At 40.5% G+C, this 25,096-nt stretch overlaps 1 protein-coding gene across 1 annotated transcript in view; it reads right to left on the bottom strand.

Moving 5' to 3' along the window:
* ERICH2 (glutamate rich 2) overlaps positions 1-25,096 on the bottom strand; it is a 45,968-nt gene that overhangs the window by 15,729 nt on the left and 5,143 nt on the right. Inside the window, exons 3-11 of the mRNA XM_006038936.3 lie at positions 24,114-24,147; positions 23,330-23,363; positions 21,477-21,510; positions 21,142-21,190; positions 20,867-20,903; positions 14,357-14,443; positions 11,518-11,612; positions 10,766-10,867; positions 3,975-4,159 (exon numbers count right to left, since the gene is read on the bottom strand). Of these exons, the coding sequence (XP_006038998.2) occupies positions 3,975-4,159; positions 10,766-10,867; positions 11,518-11,612; positions 14,357-14,443; positions 20,867-20,903; positions 21,142-21,190; positions 21,477-21,510; positions 23,330-23,363; positions 24,114-24,147 (657 nt within the window). The remainder of the gene's footprint in view (positions 1-3,974; positions 4,160-10,765; positions 10,868-11,517; positions 11,613-14,356; positions 14,444-20,866; positions 20,904-21,141; positions 21,191-21,476; positions 21,511-23,329; positions 23,364-24,113; positions 24,148-25,096) is intronic.

The raw sequence follows: 25,096 nt of genomic DNA, 5'->3' as shown, positions 1-25,096 counted from the left end.
TGGTTTCCGCCCAAGTTGGAGAACTCCAAGGAGAACCCCCGCAAGGGAGGACTCCACAACCATCTGGAGGAGGAGAACTTCACATCTTGTGAAGATCTCTAAGCGCTGCGGAGCCTATCGAACCCAGCGTAGGCTATAGGGGACTGATCAACCTCTGGCCTCTCCCTGTTGCCGAACGATCCCTCGACGAACCCCTTCCCTGCGCGCAAGTTCCACGGAGCCTAGCAAACTTTGTGCGAGTGTATCCAGAGCTCTGCCCGGGTTCGAGTCCTGCAGGTTTATCTTCCCGTCGCCAAAAACCCATTGCAACGTACTCTCGTGTTTTGCATCCTCCCGTCGCCGAAACCCCCTGCGACGTACTCTCATGCCCTGCAGGTTCGAGTTTTGTTTTGTTTTGTTTTGTAATTGCAACTCAAGCAAGTTTTCCTGCCTGCACCGCGACCATCTTTGGTGTAAGTAAAATAATCTTTAATCAACCGCTAAGCGTCCGTGCCTAATTCTAGCCCGCCGGCCTGCATTCCCTGACCCGGCGTGTCTGGGCTGCTGGCCATAGCCCGCTGCGCACAGGCCCCCGAGGGCCTCAGACCGCTCCCGGCCCGCACAAATACCAGAAACTTCTTATTTTAGTAAAGGCACCATATTAAAAACTAATTAACAACATAAGCGAGCATGACTCATACTGTGATCATCATTAAAAATCAACATTAGCCAAAATGCATCATACTATACAAGATATCTTTATTTTCTCCCTCTTTTTGTCTGGTAACTGTTGGCTGTCATTTTAACAGTGAATACTAAAACTTTCCTCTTATTTGAAGTCAAGTAGACAGTTTGAGAGCTGTTAAACTTGGCAGATCTCTAAATTCTCAGAGCTGTGTTCATAATTGGCAGAGCCAGACCTTTATGTTTCTTTGTCAGCAAATGCAGTTAGCCTGCCATAATAAAAGTTCTTTTAAAGGTTTCCTTTCATCTTTCAGTGCCATCTTTTTGTCTTTTCCATGTAAAGATATAAATTACATTGTAGGTTCTAAGGATTTGTGGCCCATGAGTCTTTTATTTCTCTTATAATGGAAAAGGCAATAAAATCCCACTCTACTTTCTTTTCTTGAGTTTTGCCCATGTTTTTCTCACAGCATATGATTTAGATTTAAGTCTTTTTACACCTCTTATCTTTTTATATTTAAGAACAACTAATATACCTTTTATCCATGCATAGAGGGAGGGACTTAGCAGTATCAGTCTGAAGTTGGGCAAAAGGCAGGGCAATGTGGCACCTTACAGCTTATAATTGTACTTGTTCAGAAAGGCATGAGCTTTTGTAGGCTATATTTTATTTTGTCAAATCTCTAGCAGTAGCATCTGATGAAGTAAGCTGCAGCCTACAAAAGCTCATGGCTGTCTGAACAAACCTGCCTAATACAGCTTTGTCAACTTCTTCATAGAGAGTTTCACTTTGGGGGGCGGGAGGCACAGCTGAATGTGCAATTTTGCAGAAAAATTTATTCCACAATACAAACCTTATAAATAAAACAAAAGTGTACAAGCACATGAACATTACAGTTACCGAACGAAATCACGAGAACTTAAGCACATGCTTAAGATTTACTGAATAGTAGTTCAGTGCTGAATTACTCTTAAAAATAGAGACTGGATATTGAGTAAACAGCCTACTCATTCAAACACCATGACAACTACTACTTACCAAACATTTTCATATTCATATTTCAAATGTGGAAAAACGTCTTTACTGTTAGAACAGTGAGGCAGTAGATTAGACTACCTAGGGAAGTTGTAGACTCTCCATCACTGGAGGTGTTGAAAAAGAGGTTGGATAGCCACTGGGTGAGGATGATCTAGGCATATGCCTAGGTTCTATTAGGGGTATTTGCCATGCTTCTGGGCTTTGCTGATTGCTCCCCACTTTTCCCCTTATCTGCTACACGTGTCAGGCCTTCCTCAAAAACCTTTGGTGTTGGCGGCAGCTAAGGCTGACTGCAGTGTGCCAATGATCCTGCTGGGAGAGGTTCCTGGCTATGGGGTCTTGTCCCTCTGCTTAAGGTCAGACCAATCACCATATTTGGGGTCAGGAAGGAATTTTTATCCTATGATAAGATTGGGCATCTTTACACGTGTTTCTGGATGTGGCACCGGGCGCTTTAATTAGTGAGCCACACTAACTAAAAGCACCCACATGTCATGTATATCAGCATTGCCGCATGCTCCCGCGCTGAAAAAATGGCAGCGAGATGCTTTGAAATAAAGCTCACCGAATGTGTTTTATTTCAAAGCGCGCCACTGCCATTTTGTCAACACAGAGATGTGCGGTAATGCTGATACATGTGACACATGAGGCTGCTACAGCGTGTCAATTTCCGTGCGTTAGCAGACTCGGTGCACGCATGTAGAAGCCCATTGGCATGGACTGTGGGGGGATTTGTAGTAAGGGGTGTAGCCCCCTACCCCAGATCTCTTGAGCATATATTGACAACATTTCATAGAAGATTGGTTCTTCTGCTTTACCTGTGGCAGGTTAGAGTGTTAGGTCTGTGTAGTGTCAGGATTGGCAGTAGTTTTATGTAGAGTTTACACTATGGATTGTATGGGATGGTTTGGATAGGGATGATTCTGCCTTGGGCAGTGGGTTGGATTAGCTGACCTCTGGAGGTCTGTTTCAGCCCTACTTCTCTATGACTCAAGTTTTGGAAATAAACTTATAGGAAGGGAAAAAATGAAATGCCTCCAAATACACTCTGTATTCTATAAATGAATATAACATATTTATACAAAGCTGCTAGACTTATTAAGAGCTAATACCGATAGGTATCTTTTATAAATGTCATTTTAAAATGTTTTTGAAAGAGTAAACAGGAATGGTATATGCATGAAAGAGTAGTTTTCACCACAGTAAATTACTAATAATCAGTTACTTTAATGAATAGACTTAAGTATTCTATTGCTGTATCTTGCTGCAAAATTGTGCTCTAGGATTCACTTTAAGTTTTGTTTAGGACTAGAGAAAATAATTAAACTATGTAAATGGAATGTAAACGATCATTGTCAGAATACACAGAGCTAGAAACAATGGCTCTGGGAGGTGTGAATGGCCCCAGTGATCACACTTGGGGGTGACAAGACTTTGTGATTGTGCGGCTCTGAAACTGGCATTTTTCAAACTAGCACAGAAGTCTGCGTTTTGCTGCAATATTGATTATTTTGCTGTACCCAGGTACCTAGCATTTTGTGTTTTGTCATCCTGCCCTTCTGAGACTTGCCTACAAATGCGTCTCAGGCTGCATCTTTTTCAACAATAGAAAATTAATTGGATAATAATGCATGCTTCCTTCACTATATTAAGGTGCCACCCTGCCCTGCTTCCTGCTTGACTTAGATTAACACAGCTAACTACCCCTTTTCTATTCTACAGAAGAGTGGAACCTGCAGCTAGAAACCACTTTGCAACCAAAGAGCAGAGATTACCAGAAGTGCAAGCTGAGTAGCTAGACTACCTAGAGAACAGAACAGCAGCCAAGGGCCTAAGGGACTGAGAACATGAACTACTGAAGCCAAATGCATGTTCCCCTCTTTGGATACCTGGGGCAGGAAAAAAATATGCTGAGCTGGACACCCATATAATATCATAACTGCTGGAGCCCGCAGACCTTGGCCAGCTGGAGAATACAGTACAGTAAATATATCGATTTATCATAAAAAATAAGTACTGAAAAAAAAATTGATGAATTGCACACCAGTGAGTATTTTCAGCTATGAGCCAAAATCACAAGTATGTTTGAGTCTGCAAATTAAAGGTATTAAGATCCAATGAATCAACACAACTGCAATGCAAGTCATTGGAACTGCAGACTTGGGAAGTTCTTGACAAAAAACTGAGTTGTGCATTCCAGAATTAGTCCCAATGGAGTACATGGATCCCTGACATCACATTATTTACGTTAAGACAAAAATCTGAAATTTACCTCTCCCAGCAACTCTATTGGTGCACTTCCTTTCCCATTTTCATTTTCGCTATGTTCACTGCTGCTTTCATCATCATCAGTAGTTTGTGACAGTTCATCAAAATTGTGATTATCAACACTATTTGGCTGAAGTTCAATACTATTTGCTGTCTTTTCTACACTTCGGGAATTTTTCTCCTTTTCATCTAAAATACAAAATATTCTAGTGTTACAACAGCAACAACAAAAAAGAGTATTTTGTATGCTCAAAGTAACGCATAAATACTAATTAGGTCACTGCTCAGATGTTTGCATATAGTTTAATACATTTTCTATTTTTCTGCTTACAACAAAAAGTCCATGTATATATTACTGAGCCTGTTTGCACCCTCATGTACATTTGTGCAATTTCTATTGGAATTGTACATGCCCCTCTTAGGGAAGAGTTAAGCCTTTTGGATGTAACATTGGGTGCTGACAGACGTGCAGTTCCCTACTTCACAGAAAGTGCCATGAGTTAGTGACCCCCTGCAACTCAACAGACATTCACAGTTGGATCAAGGGTGGTTGGAGGTGGGAGATTGGCTCCAAAGTAGAGCTCTATCTAGGAGGAGCTGTCTGCAGCCTCTCTTCCTTAGCCCTGTACCTCTACTCCCAGCTTCAGTGGTGTCTGCAGGATGGGAGGTGGGAGAAGGGCAGGGAGTGAACTCCATGATGTGTTTGCCCAGCCTGAGCTGGAAGAGGAACAAGTGGCTTGGATCCCGCCAATCCACCTGCCCCCTGCCTCCAGTGCAGGCTGGCAAACTCCAGCCTGGAACTCCTTCTCCCACTTCTCTCCCCTCCCATTCTGCAGACAGCCCTGGCGGTGGGGCTGGGCTGCATCAGCCCAGCTCTGATCAGACAGAATTTAATGAAGGTGCTCCACTTTGTAGCGCCTTCATCTGAACACCCATTAAATGAGGGTAAATTTGTTGCATGAACACTCGCTTTTAAAGCACTCTGCAGCTGTTCACTTCTGTCAGGGCATGGCTGTAGAGTGCTTTCAAGGGGTCAATCACATGACAAATGTCACTTCTGTCAGCACCCATTATATACTGGCACTCATATCTGAAATTTCATTTTAAACATTATACTTGCAGTTGTTATATAGAGCAACAGTGTTCAAAAGAACTAAGGAATAGCTGCTTTATCTGACAAACAAAGCAAGAATTAGAAATGTAACAGTTACTATGAGATTCAGAACTCTGAACTTCCTGAGTTTTTAGAAGTGAAATCCTCAATTATTATAGTACATGGATAGGTTATTTAATCTAATGATAGTTACAACTGCACACACTTTAAGAATATGATACTGTCAGGATTTGTATGAGTTTGATCCTATTTTCTGCTGCCATGATTTGTACGAGTAATACTCAACAACACATGCTAAATGTAAATGAACATTTCTTTGGATTTGGCTAACAGAAAAGAAAATCACTTAAAAAAAACAGCAATCTTGCCTATCATGTTTAAGTACCATAAAGCATTAGACAAAATGATGATGAAGTGTGTGCTGGCAGGCAGATTTGATAAATGTGCTTCACCAAGGTGAAGAAGAGCAATCCTACTAAACAACTGGCCTGGATGGGGTTTTCACTACTGAAGATGAAACTATTCTTCTTGCAGGAGTAAAACAGAGCAGTCCATTACAGCACAAACTGTATGAGATGATATCTCTTTTCCCCAAAGGAGGATCAAAATGTTCAGTTGATCAAATGATCTACTGCCTCAACATGTGTGTGCTTCATGGTAAGAATAAAATAAGAACTGTGATTGAATACACAGATACATAAACACACCAACGTGAATGTTCAATTAGAAGAAAATGACTGTAGAAGAAGAAATTTACTATGGAAGATGTTTAATTCAATGCTCCCATAAATACACTGAACAATACATTGACATGAACACGCTGCTCAGGAGCATTTTGAATTTAAAAATCAATTTTTGGCTACAAAGAGAATCAGCTTCCTGCTCTCAACTGAGTCTTTAGGGGGCATTTACTCACATGACTGAATCATAACACAATGTCTGTAAAGTCCTGTTTACAGTTTCTCCTTAACAATGTTGTAGTAACTGGAATATTGCTCATCAGGACTGAAAGCTACTGGAAGAGTTATGCAGGAAAAGTTGAACTGTGCTTGCTCACAATGTGTCAACTTCTCTAACCAATCTGTCACTGTACACACACACACACACACACACACACACACACACACAATGTGTGGTAGCAGGCTCGTTAAAGTTATGAGCTTTCAATTTAACAAGCTCCTGAAACACACAATCAAAAGCTTCATAGGGTCAATGGAAGGACTTTGACCATCAATGGATTTTGAATAAGATCACAGAAAGTAATGAAGGTTCTAATACAGACAATTCTACCTACATTGTAATAATTGTCCTTTTAGCTTAGCATTTGAAAAAAAGAACAAGAAAAAAATGTAATACACAGTAAAAATGGCAATTATAATCATGTTCAACCTGGTGGTAGCCAACATACATTACTTTGTGTGTGCTTAACAGAGATTTTTATAAGGAATATTTTTCTTGCAAGAGGTCCTGCTGTACAGCGATCTAGGTAACAGCAAGTTTCTTAGAATAAATAAGCAAGAAAGAAATACAAAAGCAGGAGAAATCATAATTTAGAGTTAAAATAAAAACACCATGTAATTGATAATTAATGCAAACCAAACCAATACTAAAGAAGTATCAGTTGTGGCTCCAACATTGTTTGAGCTGAATTTTTTTTTAAAACAGGTCATAAGAAATTTAGCATGTGGCTGTCAGATAATTTTGTTCTGAACAAAATTCAGATACATCAACCTTTTCATATAGTTTATATTCACTATAATTTTATATGTAGGTTATTTTTAAAGCTCTTTTAAGGATTAATTTCCATGAAGACCCTGGGAGTGTGTGGCCATGACAGCGTTGGGTCAGGCTGGAGCAGAGCCCCCATTCTGCAGCCCTGCGCTGTCGCAGCCCTGAGTTCCCAGGGTCTCCTTGGAGACTGGCTGGAAGCCACATGGGCAGGGTCTGCTGGGAAATGGAGTCCAGCCACTGGACAGATCCACCATTTTGATCACCAGCTGAAGGCACCTGGGTGTTAACCTTATTGGAAACAACAAGGGAAAAGAGGACAAGCTGACCAGTTTTCAAAATGGTAAGTTTTCACGTGTTTCTCTGAAGGGTTTTTTATGCACCAGCCTCTGGTGACAGAATAACTCATAGTTCTGAGAAAAATAGTGGCATAATAATCCTTAACTCTAAACATTTATTTTCATGATCGACCCAATAAGGAGGGCAATAGGGAAACAGAACCTTCCCCGCACTTGTTTTTTGTTGCAATTAAGGATTTGTAGCAGAGCCCTAAAGTGACAATGTGTCTTTGTTATTCCCAGAGAAATCTGCCCCTGAATTCTGCTCTTAGTGTTTCATGACCCAAAATAACAGTAGAAACACTGCAAGTTCACCTGAGTGAGGCTGGTGGATCCCAACTGCAAAATTTCCCCAAGAGTTGTGTGCGTGTGCATGCATAAGTATGCTTATAAGTACAGGAGTATATTCAAGGTACAGCAGAGATAGAATGCTATGGCTCAGACTCAGGACAAAATTTCTCAAACTCAATTATGAGGTTAAATTTACCCAATTTTCTAGTTTCCATCGCTGACTGAAGTTCTATTAGCACCTGTCTGTAGTCTCTCTAAATTTTTGATAGTTTTAAGTTTGCATTAAATAGTTCTTTATTTACTAGCCACAATTCTATGACATCACAGCTCATAAAAGCTCATAAAAGCTAGAAGGTGCTAATGAAGAAACCTCATATTAAAAACTGTGACTGAACCTTAAAGGGCAGTAGAAGTGCTATTTATGTCAACTATTCTTACTTGATAAAGAATAGAAATGTTGGTATAAAGGAATTATAATACTATAAATTCTAAAAAGCAGAAAGCAAGTTGTTTTTTAAGGTTAATATTTTCTTTCAGGCACATTTGAGAAAAAACTAGTGTGCGCGCCAATGAGGCTTCTTCCAAAGCAATCACCCCAAGGGCTGATAGGGTCTCTCAGAAAAGTTACGGTGAATTAACTAAAGGTGTGAAGAAAATGCGTGTGTATTAAACTTCCATTACCCCACATCTCTACATAGAAGCACCTATTAAACAGTAATGTGTTTTTAGATCACATAGTTCAATCTTCTTAGGCTGTGGACAGGAGTTACATTTGTAGTAGTATATACACTCTTGCAGCACTACCAAAAGTTGTTCAAGCTGTCTGTAGTGTTACAATGATGGTGAAACTGCCACAAAATAGTATGTCTTTCAAAGGGAAACATCTCAGTAACACTACATTTTATAGCACTATATGTAATATTTCTTCAGTTACTAGGACCCCCAGTATCCCATCATTATCCTCTTTCTTTCCTTCCCCATTGAAAGCGAAGAATGAAATCAGATTAGTGGGCAAGTATTTTGATAAGAAAGTCTTGACCCTGAAGAAAACCCAGGAAGACAGAGAAACAACAGTGGGTGTGGAAGGTTCATTTGCCATGGTAAAAAAGGAGATAGTTAAAAAAACTAAGTCTGAGAGAATGAGCATTGAGGATGAACCAAAAACGGGACTTCTTAGAGAGGTCAACATGTTAGAAGAAGGTGCAGGCTGCAGGATGGTGTGGAATGACAGAAGACGAACACCCAAGCACATACCCAAGATGGGAGGCATCAGCACTGGGTCAGTAAATGCAATCCTAAGGAAGACTTATACATGAAAAAGTATCAGTAAGATGGGTACCTAGAATGCTGATCAGAAGAAAGCACAACTTGCCATTTCTAGAGAACTTTTGGGGTAGTTTTAAGCAAATCTAGAAAACTTAATGCACATGATTGTGACTAAGGATGAGACATGGGTTCCAGATTTTGGTTCTAAGACTAAAGAGCGAACATGTATGAGAATTAGATGCAGCTCTACCTCCCACAAAATTCAAGGAAGTATCAATTGGTAGTGTCATAGTCATTTTTTTTTAGAGTAATGAGGTGATTGAGTCTCAGCAGGCAAGACTGTTCATATGGAGTACTATGCTAGTGTTTGTGAATAGCCATTAAAAACAAGAGATGCAGAAAGCTGAGTCTAGGACAATGCATTAACTCACACATGCCAAGTTGCAGAGACCACAGCACTGACTTTGAACTGATTCCTATTCCAGCCCATTTGCCAAGTTTGGCTCCCTCAGAATTATATCTGGTCCCCAAGGTGAAGAAAAACTTCCACTGGAAGGGCTTCAAATATAATGAAGTTATCACAACAACTGAGGAGTTTCTGGATAATAATTTCTATAAGACAGGCAAAGCCAAGATCCAGTACAGAAACAGCAAGTGCACTGATGTTGAGGGACTACTAAAACAAACAGTTCATTCTATTCTTGTCAGACCAGACACTTTCAGAACACCCCTCATATACCTTTAGGGAAACATTTTGAAAAAATAAGTGGAATAGGAGAAAAACAGAAACCCAAGCTTATTTACCCAAGGGCAATTAACAAGAGCAGACGTCTCTAAAAATATGGATACTCTATAAGAAATTCTTATATGTACTCAAAAAAGAAACATCTGTGTAAATATCTTCGTCTGGATAGAAAGATGAGCAGACTACCTTAAACATTAAAAGGATCACTGACTAAAGTAGGGGGAGACCGGAGACACCTCGGGGGAAGGAAGTATTACAGCTGCTTGGAGTACAAAGGCTGTCTTGTTAAACAGACTTGTCCAGAGAAATGGACAGAAGAGAGAAAGAGAGAGAAGCTCAGGAGACAAAACATTCTTCATAAAATGTAATGATATGATCTACACTTACCTAGCTTGTATAGAAACTACGGCTAGATTGTGATTCAGGCCAATTCTTTTTATATAAACTAGATTTTTTCTCTCCACTAGATTTTTTGCCCTCTCTATTCTAAATAATTCTATTGTATTGAGTTAGTACATTTGAGTTTTGTTTTTGGAAAAAATCATTGCATGCAGTGTACCTTTGTGTGAATGACAACATTCTCACAAAATAACACCTAGTTACTATTTGACTGTCCACAAGAAATGGCAATCACATGCGACTGTTTAATATTTACATTACAGTTGTTGCACTGATAGCAAGAGGTAGTTTAAGACAGAAAATACTCCCTTTTATAAGTATATTTGGTTTCTGATCTATTCCTTTAAGTAAGCTGAAATGAACACTGTAATGATTTCTACAAAAATCACGTTTTATAGGCACATTTAAAGTGGCACGCACATAGAAGGACGTGACAAGCTTCCTAATAGGAGCAATGGCTTGTTATACCTGTCTTCCCAGCACTTCCTATGGGCTAGTTTAGGCAGCTCCCCACTCAGAATATGAGTTTTATTGATCCATCTTAGGCACCTAATTTGTCTCATGACAAGTATATGTAGTCCAACTGCCTACCTGTGGGGTGTGGATACCATTTCTAGTCAGCTAAGCCCTTAAAAATTAGAGTAGTACTCAATGTCACGATGACCAAGACCTTGTGTGGATCAGGCCCGAAATGTCCCTAAGGGGTTCCTTCAACAGAGGTGTGGTTTACCTCTACCCTTTTTATACACTGCAACTGCAACTAGAGGACACAAATCAAACCCCACTTTACCTTTTCTCCACGATCAGACTCCTAAGTTAACAATTTTTAAAATGTTTGAAAGAAAGTCTGGGGGAAAATACTGTTTGCTTGGAAAACTGACAAGGATTCAGAATTATATTTCACTCAAACTGACCACTGGCTTCTGATCTGATATTATCTCTTCTAGCTTCACTGATCTTTGTTTCTTCAGACAGCCTGTGTAAATCCGTTTTTAATTGCTGATCTGTATGAGATTCTGTAAAATAAAAACAAACAAGGAACAAGACAGTGCAGTCCATTCCAAGAGACAGTAATGTGAATTCCAAAAGATAATTCCATGAAGGCATAAAAGGTTTTTGTGTATTGATCCCACTGAAACACCTCTGAGTTTGATCAGAACCTCTTGCCTGCTATACAAGAGTACAAATGAAACAGGGTTCTAGAATTCCAGAACTTCCAGAGTTACAATATACATTGTGCATGTTTTATGACAACACATGCTAATCTGTCAGCTCCTTTTAATCTATCTAGACAGTGTCAATCATGTATTCATGGAAGGTAGTATTCTGAGACTGTTATGAGAGAAAAACAAAGTTCTCTTTTTGCTGATATATAACATACTCTGTGAATCCTGAATTCATGAAGTAGTAATTGGACTGTAAAAGCATGGTTTCTATAGTTTGAGGTAAGCCGTTTACAACTGATCAAAGATATCTCCATCAAGCTAGATACAAACAAGAAAACAAATAAGATAAATATCTTATTCAGGCCTCACCAAAAACCCCCCAAAAACCTTCTCTCTTCTACAAGCGAACTAATCTATGGTTAGATTTAAAACACTTTTAGCATATGGCATGTTTAGTAAGAGACCTTTGTGTAACTCAGTGAAGCAAATGCTAGTCTTACCTGTATTTTTCTGCATACTGCAAAGTGGTTTTAAATAAGTCTCTGGATTCCTGGAAGAATGCTTATTCTTCACACTTTTGCCAGAAGCATCCCATCTATTTATTGCATTCCCAGTGAAAAAAAGAAGAATATGAATATCATCAGGGGTAAAAATAGCAATAGATTTTGCTAGCACAAGCCAGTTTCTGAAGATGTATAATAGCACAAAATGATGACCCAACTATGAAATAGGTTAGTTATTAACTATAAAGTTATGGAAAAGTGGAGGATGATTCAGCAAGCAAGCCATTTTTTAAAGGGCACAATGGATATTTCTAAATATATTATGTATTTCCAAATAATTAGTGAAGAGTTACTTGTAAACTAACAGAAGAGACTAAATTAAATCTATTTAGTCTCCCTCTCCTTCCTTGTCATCCCCACAGCAAAGACAACATATTTTCCATTCTAATCAGTCTCCTTTCATTTCCTTCTACTTGATACTAGTCTTTCAGGAATTGTACAGTGTTTTTAAGATAATTAATCCAAAGGCAACCTGAACTTAAGTCTGGTTCATGAACAAGAAAAATAAGCTTAGAAAGTTACTTCATTACTTCTTTTTTTTTCTTTGTAGCGATGCCAACAGCTTGTCCAGTAGATAATACTTACATTAATAGATTCATAGATTGTTAAGAGCTGGAAGGGACCTCACAGATCATCGGATCCAGCCACTCTGCTCTAGGCAGGAAGACACCTAGGGTCAAATGACCCCAGCGAGGTGACTGTCCAGTCTCCTCTTGAAAACCTCCAGGGTAGGTGACTGCACCACCTCTGGAGGGAGTTTATTCCTCAGTCCGGACACCCTGATTGTGAAGGAGTTTTTCCTGGTATTAAGCCTGAAGCAGCTTTCCAGTTTATATCCATTAATCATGGTCTTCCCCAGGGATGCCCTAGTGAACAGTTGTTCACTGAGCTCCTGATGCACTTCTCTGATATAGCAGTAAGCCGCTATCAAATCCCCTCTCAACCAATGTTCCCTCTAAGGAGTAGTGGTCCGTGAGCACGCCACTTTGGTCCCACCTCCTCCTTTTGGTGCGGCGTGGTCCGACAGTAAGTGTCCCAAAGTAAGTGTCCAGGTGGAAGCGGGCAGGGTTTGGCCACCAGACGAAGGTCCTCACTCCTCATGCAGGGCAGACAGCAGCTCCTCCCTGAGGTGAGGCAGGTGTGGGGACAGTGACAGGGACAGGGGCTGGCGCAGTCTCCTCTGGCTCTGGGAAACTGCTCCGCTCCTCTGCATCACCTCAGGGAGTGAGGAGGCACATGGCGTCAGGGCTGGGGAGTGAAGCAGTTCCCCAGACCCTGTGGAGCATTTCCCCAGAGCCAGCAGAGCCTGCGCCAGCCCCCAGCCCCCATCCCTGCCTTGCCTCGCCTCGGGGAGGAGCCGCTGCCTGCCCTCCATGAGGAGTGAGGAGCTTACCTTCAGTAAGTGTCCCACACTGGCCCCAGTGCCTCTGTCGCACTCCGCACCCAGCTCCTCTCCAGGCGGGTGCGTGGCCTTATAAAGTTTGTGCATGGCAAGATTTTTACTTGTGTGCAGCCGTGCACACACCCAGCTTAGAGGGAACACTACTCTCAACCTTCTCTTCTTTAAGCTAAATTTTCCCACGTCCCTCAGCCTTTCCTCGTATGGCTTGCCTTGCAAGTCCCTGATCATATGGGTGGTTCTTTTCTGGACCCTCAAGTTTTTCCACATCCTTGTTGAAGTGCAGCACCCAGAACTGGACGCAGTACTCCAACTGTGGTCTCACCAGTGCTGAATACAGTGGGAGTATCACTTCTTTAGTTTTACATGAAATGCATCAGTTGATACAGATGTTGGAAAGCACCGGTCGAAGCACAGACCCCTGAGGGACACCACTTGCCACTTCATGCCAGGACAACACAGATCCATTAATGAGAACTCTCTGGGTCCTACCCTGTAGTCAGTCTCCTACCCACTGAACTGTCAAGCAGTTGAGCCCACAATCTTTCAATTTTCCCACCAGGATATTGTGGGATACTAGATCAAAAGCCTTTTGGAAGTCTAGGTATATAATGTCTACCTTGTCTCCTATGTGCAGGTGGTGAGAGACCTAGTTGTAGAAGGAGATGAGATTCATAAGACAAGACCTACCCACGACAAAGCCATGCTGGCTGTCATTTCAGAATCTTACCTTCTGCAAGCGTATCATACATAGATTCTTTAATGAACTTTTCCAGGATTTTCCCTGGGATAGAGGTTACGCTGATTGGCCTATAGTTGCCCGGGTCCTTCTTCTTTCCCTTCTTGAAGATGGGTACATTACACTCCCCAGATCCTGTTTTGTTTATTATTATTACTTTATATTGTGGCAACCCAGGATACAATTTTTCTGGCCAGCTCTTGCTCCCACTAGGCAATAGGATTGGGCAACCATATAAGCTACAGCCGGCTGATCTCCCTGGCCTGTGCCCATGCTGCTATCACTCTCCTCTGGTGCTACTGGTTTTCCTCTGTGCACCAAACTAGTCCAGTCATTTCCCATCCCAGCATTATTTTTTGGTATATACCACCCCTTCACCCACTCCCTAGATCTTCCTAGCTCCCAGCAAAAAGTATGGTAGTTAAATGATGACATGGGACAGATGCCATTCAGGATTCATTCCAGCAAATTTCCAGCCCAGCATTTCTTCCCAGTGACCTCCAACAGTGCTTCCATATTTATCCTTAATTATTTATATTTTATTATATACATCCTTATTATTATAATTATAAGAACTGGTCATACCTAAAATATTAATATCTAAAGAGCTACAATAACTACAATTAAATAAAACTTACTTTTCAATGGATGATTTAGCTGCACATAATGAGATTTGTTTTGTTGGGCTATACATTTTGCTGGCAGATTCTGCTCCATATCCCATGCTGCCTTGGATTAAAAAAAAAATTTATAAAAATAGTTAATGTTTCCATTAACTGCAACATAACCATGTTCATTGATATTTTTCAGCTTATCTAAATTCAGTACTTTCTAGATCCTACAGCATGAGATAAAAGGTTGGGCCCTGAACTATAGTTTTACTCTAAGGTTCTCCCTTTCATTTAAATATAATCTCATACAGAGGCTGCATACAAACATTTATTTCTACCAGAAGAAATTTATTCTAGTAAAAGAATAGCGAGGGAGCTGGACTGTACAGGTTCACAGGCAAGCTCTCAGCCAGGGGGGGCTAGAGCGCTGCTCCCTGGGCCACCTCCACCATTAGGTAAGCCTATTAATTGACAACCTGACCTCTCCCTTGCCTGGGAAGGGGGCAAGCTGTCAAGCAGCAGCTGCCACAAACAACTCTAGGAGGGTTCTAGCCCCAGGAGAATGCCTACCTGTCATGCCAGTTTGCTAACTGGTAGGAGGGAAGCATTCTCCCATGGCGGGAACCCTCCTAGTTCTCCCCCTCAGGAGTATAGCCCCTGCTCCTTGCACTCCCCAAGACTGACCCAGAGGAGTGCAGGGAGGCAGGAGGGGAGCACTCTGCTGCCAAGGCAAGGCTCTGGGACCTTTGCCAGAGCAGTGCAGGATGAGGCAGGTGGATTTTGCCATGGTGACAAGGCTCCCAAGCTTTGCCACTACAACACTGCCACTACCTTGCCCCACTCTGCTCCAGGTCAGCTAGGTGGCAAAAGGAAACTGGTAGGGCTGGGAGCTGGGCTTAGGGAAAGCCTCCATATGCACACCAGGCTCCCTGCCTCTGCCACTCAGCTGAACGGCGGGCAGGCAATTGGAAGCTGGAGGGCCTGGGAACTAGGCTTGGGAAAGCCTCTCAAGCCTGGCTTTTCTTCTTGGGTTTTTTTGGCCCCTCCAGCCTGTAAATTGCTGCTCCAAAAACTCCGCTGAGTGGCAGAGAGATGCGAAAGGGAGTTGGTGTGGCCAAGAGCTGGGCTTGCAAGCCTGGCTGTGGTCATGCCAGCATTTCAATCACCAGTTGAACTGCTCAGCTGACAATGGAGGGGGCAGAACGGGGACAAGGGCAAGCAGGCAGAGGGTAACACTCCCTGACTGGGAGCAAGGTAGAAGGAGCAGTATGGCAAAGCCCCTGCCTGATTCTCACACTGGGAACTCTGGTGTGAGAAGCAGGCAGAGAGCAGCTGGGACAGCTCCTCCCTTCCTACAGACAGGAGAGGGAGCAGCTGCCCCCCCCCGCCCCGTGCTTTCTCCAGACTGAAGTGACCTGGTCTCAGGAAGACATGGGAGCCTTTCCCCCAGCTTCATTGTTCCTGGTTCTCAAGAGGAGTTAAGCTGGGAGAAATTATGCAGATGTTCAGTCTCCTGGGAGAAACTCTCCAGTGAACAATTTAGCCCTAGATGTTCCTGGGTTATTGTTTTCCCAGAACAGCTATTTTGCCTTTGATAGAAAAAGCTTGAACGTGTGTACTCATTTGTTTTTTTATCAGGAGAATGATGATTTTCTGATGAAAAATGTCTTGCATTCAAAAACGTGTCTAACTTTATTGCAACCATGCAGGTGGTCCAATAAAAGATATCACCCAAAAAATCCTTGCCTCTCACAAGTACTGATTACTAATTCTCTGCAGTTTCAACTTCCTTAATGCTCTTAGACATTCACTATACTCTTTTAATGGTTCTCTGAGAATTACACTGACAGCTGATTTCAGCAACTGAATACACTGCTCAAACAGAAAGTTTAGGCAACTTCCTGCATCAAATCACAATAAATGTAAGATTAGAACACAGCAAAAATCATTTTCAACATTAGTTTTTTCATATTGAATCTTCAAAACTCCAAATAACTTATTATGTAAGACCTCAAAGGTAGATCAATACCATCAATAGCCTCCACAAATAACCAAAACCATTATCAGCATGATCAAGTCACCTGTATGACTGTTTGTAGTTCCCCAGCTAGATGGCCTCCAAGTTAATTATCTTCATTTTTTTCAGGAAACAGGATCTTGAGTAAACATCATATGACAAAAATGACAGGAGATTCACAGAGAAAAATACTTTCTCCAGTTACGTTTGAGGAAATATTTACCTACTGTTCTATAAGGTTACCTTTAAAAAGTAAGACAAGAAGTTTTTAATCTAGTTATGATAGCTCAAATAGGTAATACAGCCACTCGCATATGGAATATGACAAAAATTGACATATTGAATTTAATATGTATTCCTTAACAATAAGGATATATATAATATTTAAAGACAAAAATAAACTAAATGTGGTATCCCAATACACTTATATCTTTAATTTAGTTTCAAGAAAAATTCAATATGCATTTCCTACACAAACAACAAGTACATACATGCTAGTAAGCCTTGTATATAGCTATACAACTTAGGGCAAAATACTATAAATATGCTCTAGACAATGTTTTTTCCTAAAATATCTAAGATCAAAATTTGCTGAATTGCACGCTTGCAAATGTACCCGGTTAGTGCTATTTAACAACTCAGGCAACTGACAGATGTTAAACAAAAGGCACAATGGGATCTAATATGCAACAGGATGGGATCCCACACGTGCAAAGCAGGAGGTGTGATTGTGGGTTCGAGCATCAGATCCCATCACATCATATTGCTGGTGCAGGGGGAGCACAGGAACATGATCCCGGTCCCAGGGTCATACTATGTGCTCCCACGGCTTCCAATCCGTTGATGGAGCTCCCAGCCCTGGGAGCCCATGGTGAGACCATGCAGTTGAGAGCTCCGATTACTGATGATGCTCCCAGCCACAGGGGCACATGGTAGCCCCCCACAGTTGGGAGCTCTGATCACTGATGGGGGTCCCAGACATGGGAGTAGATGGTGCGACCTCACAGCTAACAGCTCCAATCACCTGATGGGGCTCCCAGCCACAAGGGTGCATGGTGCCAACCCTGCCCCCTCCCACCATGACTGGGAGCCATATCAGTAATCAGAGCTCTCAGCCACGGGGGTGGGCACCTTGCATTCCTGAGGCTGGAAGCTCCACATTTGATCAGGGCTCCCAGTTGGGAGAGTTCACTGTGCTACCCCAGCTGGGAGCTCTGATTGCTGGCCAGTGCTCACAGCCTCTTGAGAGTGTGCTTCAGAGGCTAGGAACACTGGCCACATGTTCAGTGAAAGGAATCATAGGAACCAGCCACAAAGCTTTACACATATTTTGAGTAACAATTTTGTTGCTCATTCATGGTTTTGTGGCTTATTCATGCCATTAATTGAATGAATGTATGGCCAGGTCACTACATAAGAGACAATTAACCAGTTAATCACATCTTAAGTGTAACATGTGTCAGAAGCTTAAGTTTTTGAAAGCTTACAAAGGTCCTTTCCCTAACAGGCTGGCCATTTAAGTGGCTTTTTGAGACTTTGTGACTTAGAACATTTAAGATTACATTGCTTTCAAATATCAACGATTTTTTAAACATTATGTCTTTAGATAAATGTACATTCTATAATTTTTAATCATGTGCTTGATATGCCTTATCTGTATTGTTTAGTCATTTATATCTATTTATATCTTTTCTATACGTTGTTATTGAACATGCTATTAACATTTAAATGTTCTTATGTTGTGTATTTAATTTTGGTGGAACTGGCTCTTTGAATCTTGCTTGGTTCTCAGAACTCATCTGGAGGTTCATCAAGTTCGTCCAATAAAACATATAACCTCCCCTCCCACCACCAAGCCTTGCCTCTCACCAAAAAAAATAAATAAACTGCATCCAGATTATAGGACAAATGGTCCCTTATGCTTTAAATTAGTGGTGTTCAACCTAAGGTCTGTGGGCTGGGTCCAGCCTCCAAAGTGACTGGATCTGGCCCATGGCATGGGGGGAGGGGGGAAATTAGCAGCTAGCAGCTTAGTCTGGCACATTTCCTTCCCTGCCTTACATTATGCCACTGATCCCTTCCACAGCCCAGAGGCAAATTGTCTTCCTTCCCCACTCCGGTCCATCTGACATTGGCAGCTACCTCCCTTCCCCACTCCTCTACTGGAGGGGAGTGGTGGCCCATGGTGCAGCTGTGTTGCAAACACACTGTCTGCTGCTTTAAATGCTTGAGTTCCACTGTTTAACATCTTTTCCTATCATTTGCTAGTACAGGAAACAAGCATAAACTGGCTTGGGAAAATACACAGATAAACCATGTGATAATGTGAGGAGTTACTAAGTTCTTTAACCAAATAAGGGTCTTAAAAATGGAAGCAACAGTTACAAAATAATCATATTAAAGTAAGCATTACATTTTAATGTGAAGATTCAATACTCTTCCCTAGTGGACTCCAAGATGAACATGAGTCGGCAGTGTGACAAAGCCATCAGAAAAGCCAATGGCACTTTATCGTACATCAGCAGATGCATGACGAATAGATCCAAGGAGGTGATACTTCCCCTCTATCGGGTGCTGGTCAGACTGCAGTTGGAGTACCGCGTGCAATTCTGGGCGCCGCACTTCCAGAGGGATGCGGATAACCTGGAGAGGGTCCAGAGAAGGGCCACTCATATGGTTAAGGGCCTGCAGACCAAGCCCTACGAGGAGAGACTAGAGAAACTGGACCTTTTCAGCCTCCGCAAGAGAAGGTTGAGAGGCGACCTTGTGGCTGCCTATAAGTTCATCACGGGGGCACAGAAGGGAATTGGTGAGTTTTTATTTATCAAGGCGCCCCCGGGGGTTACAAGAAATAATGGCCACAAGCTAGCAGAGAGCAGATTTAGATTGGACATTAGGAAGAACTTCTTCACAGTTAGAGTGGCCAAGGTCTGGAACGGGCTCCTGAGGGAGGTGGTGCTCTCCCCTACCCTGGGGGTCTTCAAAAGGAGGTTAGATAGGCATCTAGCTGGGGTCATCTAGACCCAGCACTCTCTCCTGCCTATGCAGGGGGTCGGACTCGATGATCTATTGAGGTCCCTTCCGACCCTAACATTTATGAATCTATGAACATAATTCAGTATCTGAAACCAAGAGAATACAAGTTCTAATGATAGTTTTACTGGTATTTAATATTCTTAAATTCTGGTATCTGGGTAAAAAGAGTAAGAGTATGTGATAAAAGTGTATAAAACAAGACCTGAGGTATTTCAGAGGAGATGGTGATAGACAAGTAGTTCGTAGAGAATAAGGATTTGTAAGATGGATGCTGCCAACTGGGAAACATGCTTGGAAGAAGAAATAATAGTAAGAGAAGTATCAAATCATCAAGAGAAAGTCTACTTGGCATGAATTTTAAAACAATTTTTTAAAAAGCAACTTCAAAATTGTCCCTGCCAGATTCTGCATGTATAAATTTTGCTTGTGCAAGTTTTATTGGTTTCTTTTTAGTTGTCATTATTTTACAATATCCATATAAATTATGTACATGTGAAATCTGTAATTCTCAAAAATCTATTTAACCTTTACCTTTAAATCTGCATATGCAAGTTAAATGCATTTGTGCACGCACATGAAACTGAATGCAAATATATTCAGAAACATAAAAGTTCCCTGGTAACACTTGGCCCAACTGAAGTCAGTGGAGCTATCTCATATTTAAGTTGGTACACATAAAATAATCTTGTCCTTCAAGTTGGATACAACAGACAAAAAGAAAAAAATGGAGCCATCTTGGATAATTGCTGGGGAACCAAAATTTTCAAACTCAAACAAGTACAATGACATTTTTTCATGGCTTTTCTTTCAAATATAGAATAATTGGAATTTTATTTATTATGCATATGTAGAGGTAAATTTAGAAATCTAGAAAGGGGTCTTACATTGAGACACCTGACTTTGAAGTGCCTGTGCAGATGAAAAGATTCTGTTATGCTGATCTTGATCTACTGAGATTAATGGGAACTTTTCCATGGATTTCAGTGCAAGCAGGTTAAAAGTCATGGTAACACATTTATTTTGAAAAGTTCTTCTCAGTTTTAGCTTAGCCACATAAAAATATACAGGACCAGGCCTGTAGACATATGTTCTGTTATTTTTTATCAACTAATATTTCTACCTTTCGTTTATACATGTATCTTATTTTCACATGAAACAGTATGAACAGAAGGTTTTGTCGATTTTTTAAAGATTATTATATGTTGATATATTTTACAGTACAAACAATGAAAAGTCAAATACAGAATTAAAATGCCTTAAAAACCCAATATGTTATCTTCTACAATATTACCACATTTATTTTTTTATTTTAAATACCCTTATTTAAATAACAATGGTGCCAACTGAACCAAAGGTTAAAGTGTTAATTCATGCATTTCCATCCTTTCAAAATTAATTGGGTGACAAATGATTGCATTACCTAACTCTAATTGCTTAAAAAGGCATGTAATAGATCAGCTGCAAAACCAAAGACATCTTCTTACCCTGGTGCTGTTTGAATTGGTTCAATAACCACTTCTTCTGAAAAACAAATGAAAAACAGCTGTTTGGAAGTTTTGGTTCACTTGATATAAATTCTGATTATTAATTCTAAGTTTGTCTTTAACTGGAACATATATTATAAAACATATAAAAATTATAACTAAAATTTATACTCATCAGCAACTCAAATGCTTATTGATTTGTACTTGCTACTATTAGAAATCAGCTTATAATTTTATTATTAAAATTGTGAGTCATTATTAATAAATCATCATACCTTTTGGACCAAACACATGTAATCTGCCATTTTTTCTCTTCTTTTGTTCCTAAGATAAAAGCAGTAGAAACATTAATAAAAAGGAAAAGCACTAATTATTCATGTCCCCATCCTGCACTAGGGAGAATTCCTGCAGTGATGCAAATTCCCAGTAACTTCAATAGAAACCCACAGAAGGATACAGTACTGAAGTTTGAAATTTCTTTATCACAGATATCACAGAAAGTGTAAAATAACGGAAATTAAAACGTGCTTTGATAAACTAGGTAAATAAAGAACAAAACAAATTACTGGTGCATAACAGAGGAACAGATATAAATTCTATTGATTCTTACCTTCATGCCATCTGTCCTTTCTATACAATTGGCCCTAGTAGAAAATAAAGACATTTGTGTAATAAATATACTCACTGAATATTTGACTTTCACTCTTTATTAAAATGGACATAAGGCTGCAAACAATAAATATTATTTTTTTAAATCTAGAACATACCATATTTTCATACAAACTGCAATTCCTAAAAATAATAATCTAGATTCTAGATTGCTGTAAGGGAGCTATTTTATAAAAGAGGCAGCTGACATTTTCATGATTATTTCAACTATCCTTGGCTCTCTACTGTGATCCACTTTTCATTAGTTGAAATCAGCCCTACATCAGGATTTTTAAAACTACATAGCACTGGTACAGCATCACAACATCAGTGATATAGACCATTGGGCCAGAGGCAGCCCATGAAGACAGCACAAACAGTCCAACACCAGTATGCACTGCACCTGCACTGGTGAATGCTTCTACTACTCATCCTCTCTTTTCCCCTGACAGTTAATTCAGCAACAGGGAAAAGGAGGTTGAGTGGCATTCACCTGTACTGACATACTGGCAAGCTCAGACCTTTCATGCAGCTCTGAAGCCCAGGAGCTGAGAACAGCTGCTGTTCAACTCCCCCACCCCGCTGTCCTTCCCTGAATTCAGCAGCAAGGAAAAGAGGGCACGAGTACAGTAGCAATACTCAGCTCCTGGGTCTAGAGTTGCGTGAAAGCTCTGAGTTCACTGGCATACGAGCATGGGCTGGAACCACAGCTTTTGTGTAGCTGCAGAATCCAGGAGCTGAGTATCACTGCTGCCTGTCTCATCTCTTCCCTACCACTGAATTCAGTGAGGGGAAGGAGGGAGGGGAGAGGGGAAGAAGAATTGCATCCATGGTCAGCTTCTGGGCTCTAAAGCCCAGTGAAAAGTTTGGCACCTGGAAGGGGAAAGGCAGTGGAGACCCACCCTTGGTAGCCATGTGCACTCATACCCATAGGGCTCTTGTGCAACACAGGGTGGCTATAGAACCTGAAAAAAATGTTATTTCAAAGAAACCCCCAGTGCTGTGGAGCAGGGCACAGTCCCACTCCCACTATGTTCCCAAAGGACATTACTCCCCCTTCAGGAAACACTGGTAGAGCACTGAGAAGTGTAAGGATCCAAGGTACAGTGCTGCCAGCTGGGCAATCTCCATGTCATCTGAAAGAATTCTTCAATTCTTCAATTATCTTGCATAATATTACAGTTGGACTTATTATGTTTTGTAATGATTCTAAAGTTTAATTATTTTTATAAAATTTAAAATTATCCTACAGAATACTGAACTTTTTATTTTGCATTAATAAGCCTAAATTATTTAAAATGTATGTTTTCCTTTCTCATGTTACTTAAAACATGTAACATTAGGATTTGCCAAAGTAAGAACTATAATGTTTTTCTATAAGCCATTGGCCCATTTCTGATTTTAAGGTCTGATCCACTTGTAAAAAAGGTGGAGCACCACTAATGTATCAGTAAATTACCATAGTACAATCACCAGGTCTTCTCACATTCAACACACACTTTTCCACAAAAAAAGCAGGTGCTCAAAATTGGGAGAAATACAGTAAGAACAGTTTCTGCCAGTTATGGGCACAAGTGAAATAAAATCTGCATGCGACTCACAGGGAAAAAAACAATGAGTAGGCTCTGCCCCCTAGCTGTTGCCATTCAGTTACTTACTACAAGAAAATATATTTTTCTTCATTCTGCCTTTCAAAAATGAGGTGTATATTATATTCCAGGATGTACAGTATGTGAGAAATCATGGTATTAAAAAACAGATATACATGTCTAATGTATTCTGGCCTTTTCAGCATTAAAATAAAATCTCTCTTACCTTGATTCTGTAAAGCTTTGTAAAATAAATCCATCTAAAAACAAAGATATGCATTATACTTAGGCTGGGCTACCACACAGAAGTGTGCATTTTTCTATTTAAAAGTAGTTCACCAGCATACTACTAATGCTGGGTTGTCAAAGTTTCAATATATTGAATAACAGGGATAGTACTTGAAAATGATTAGTGGCTATCTAAGAAAATGTTCTATAAGTTTAGAAAGGACAGAAAAAGACTATAGGTATTAAAACATTAAACTATTAACTGATGCTAATATGCTTTATTATGACAAGAGACATTGAAAAAGATTTCCCCTTGTTTTACATTTGGGGCTTGGCTGGATCAGAAGCAGGATCAGAAATTAACTAGACCGATGCTAGGTATCTAGGTTTGTTAGTCAATTGTCAGTACTGATCTGTACCACTTTCCAGACAGGGAAGAGTTCAGTTATGCAGTTTCTAGAGTAAACCTTACTTCAATTCTATGTTTATATACATATACTATTAGCTTTTAAACTGTGCGAGTGAGATCCCACAAAAGACATGCTACAAATATAAGGAATTTTTTTTTAAAGGAAAAAATGAGCAAGGGCTCAGGTTTTAGAAAATAAAAAAGTTAGATGATAAAATTTTATTTATGATTTTATAAAAAAACACAACTGCTAAAGAAGCTACTAAAAATATCAGCAACTTGGAAGTTACAAATTCTTCATGCTAAAAAAACAAACAACAACAACGCAAGAACAAACCAACTCTACACCGATGAATGCTTCATAAGAAAATACCTTCTGGTCCAATCACTTCCAACATTCCAGAAACCTAAAAGATATAAGGGAAAACAATCTATATTAATACATATCAATTTTTAAAACTGTACATTTAAAAGTACAGGCTTGTTTTATAGTGTGCGTGCACATGCACATACACACACACACTTTGTGTAATAAATAAAAATTGTTAAACTATCACATACACCTGACATACAACCTATTATTTGGTTATCCAAGATACACTATAAAAAGAACCAGTTAGTTTGCTTAACACATCATGTTTTTATACAGGAAAGGTTAGCTTTCCATATGCTACCACTGTTGATTACACACCAGAGATAAGTATCTGCAACTTTTCTTTTGACACACAAATAAGAATATTTATTAAAATTACCAGCATTAAATATACATAGATATTCCTGTGAAGTACAGCGGAGAACTCCAACAAATGGTAAAGAGCTATTTTCTAATTGCAGGCTGAGCAGTAACAAAAGGACACAACCTGTAAAATTGTAGTAATATGAAAAATCAGATCCCCAGTTCCTCAACTAGCAATGCCTGCACTTCTCTTGTAACAGGAGACCAATGCCTTCCTCCCCTTCTGGGGTGGTGTTTGTGCTCCCCCAACAACAGGAAACCCCAAAGGAAAGGAGGTCACTGCCACTACCGGTTGAGGAAATGTAAGATATTCAAGCTGCCCTACTGTCACGCCGAACTCAATCAGCTGCTTCAATGGCCACAAAATATACTCACACCAGTATAATGTAGCATCTTGGCTGTCTAACTCACAGCCCTAGAGGGGTTAATTTGCAGCCTGTAGGCTGTAGTCTGGTTGCTGCTCCCCGAACCACTTTAGCTGGTGCTGGTGTCTCTGGGCCTCCCCTCCCTCCTTCAGCTTCTGGTTTCCTACCCCTGCCCCTGGTACTGGGACAGCATTGCCTGCAGGGCCCAGGAAGCCCATGGCTTTGGGATGCTGGGGCCCCACAGCATTGTTCAGC

The sequence above is a fragment of the Alligator sinensis genome, unplaced genomic scaffold (genome assembly GCF_000455745.1).
Source record: "Alligator sinensis unplaced genomic scaffold, ASM45574v1 scaffold2231_1, whole genome shotgun sequence".
In the NCBI taxonomy this organism is placed as follows: Eukaryota; Metazoa; Chordata; order Crocodylia; family Alligatoridae; genus Alligator; species Alligator sinensis.
Note: the sequence above shows the minus strand (reverse complement) of the source record. Positions and strands in the feature narration are given on the sequence as shown.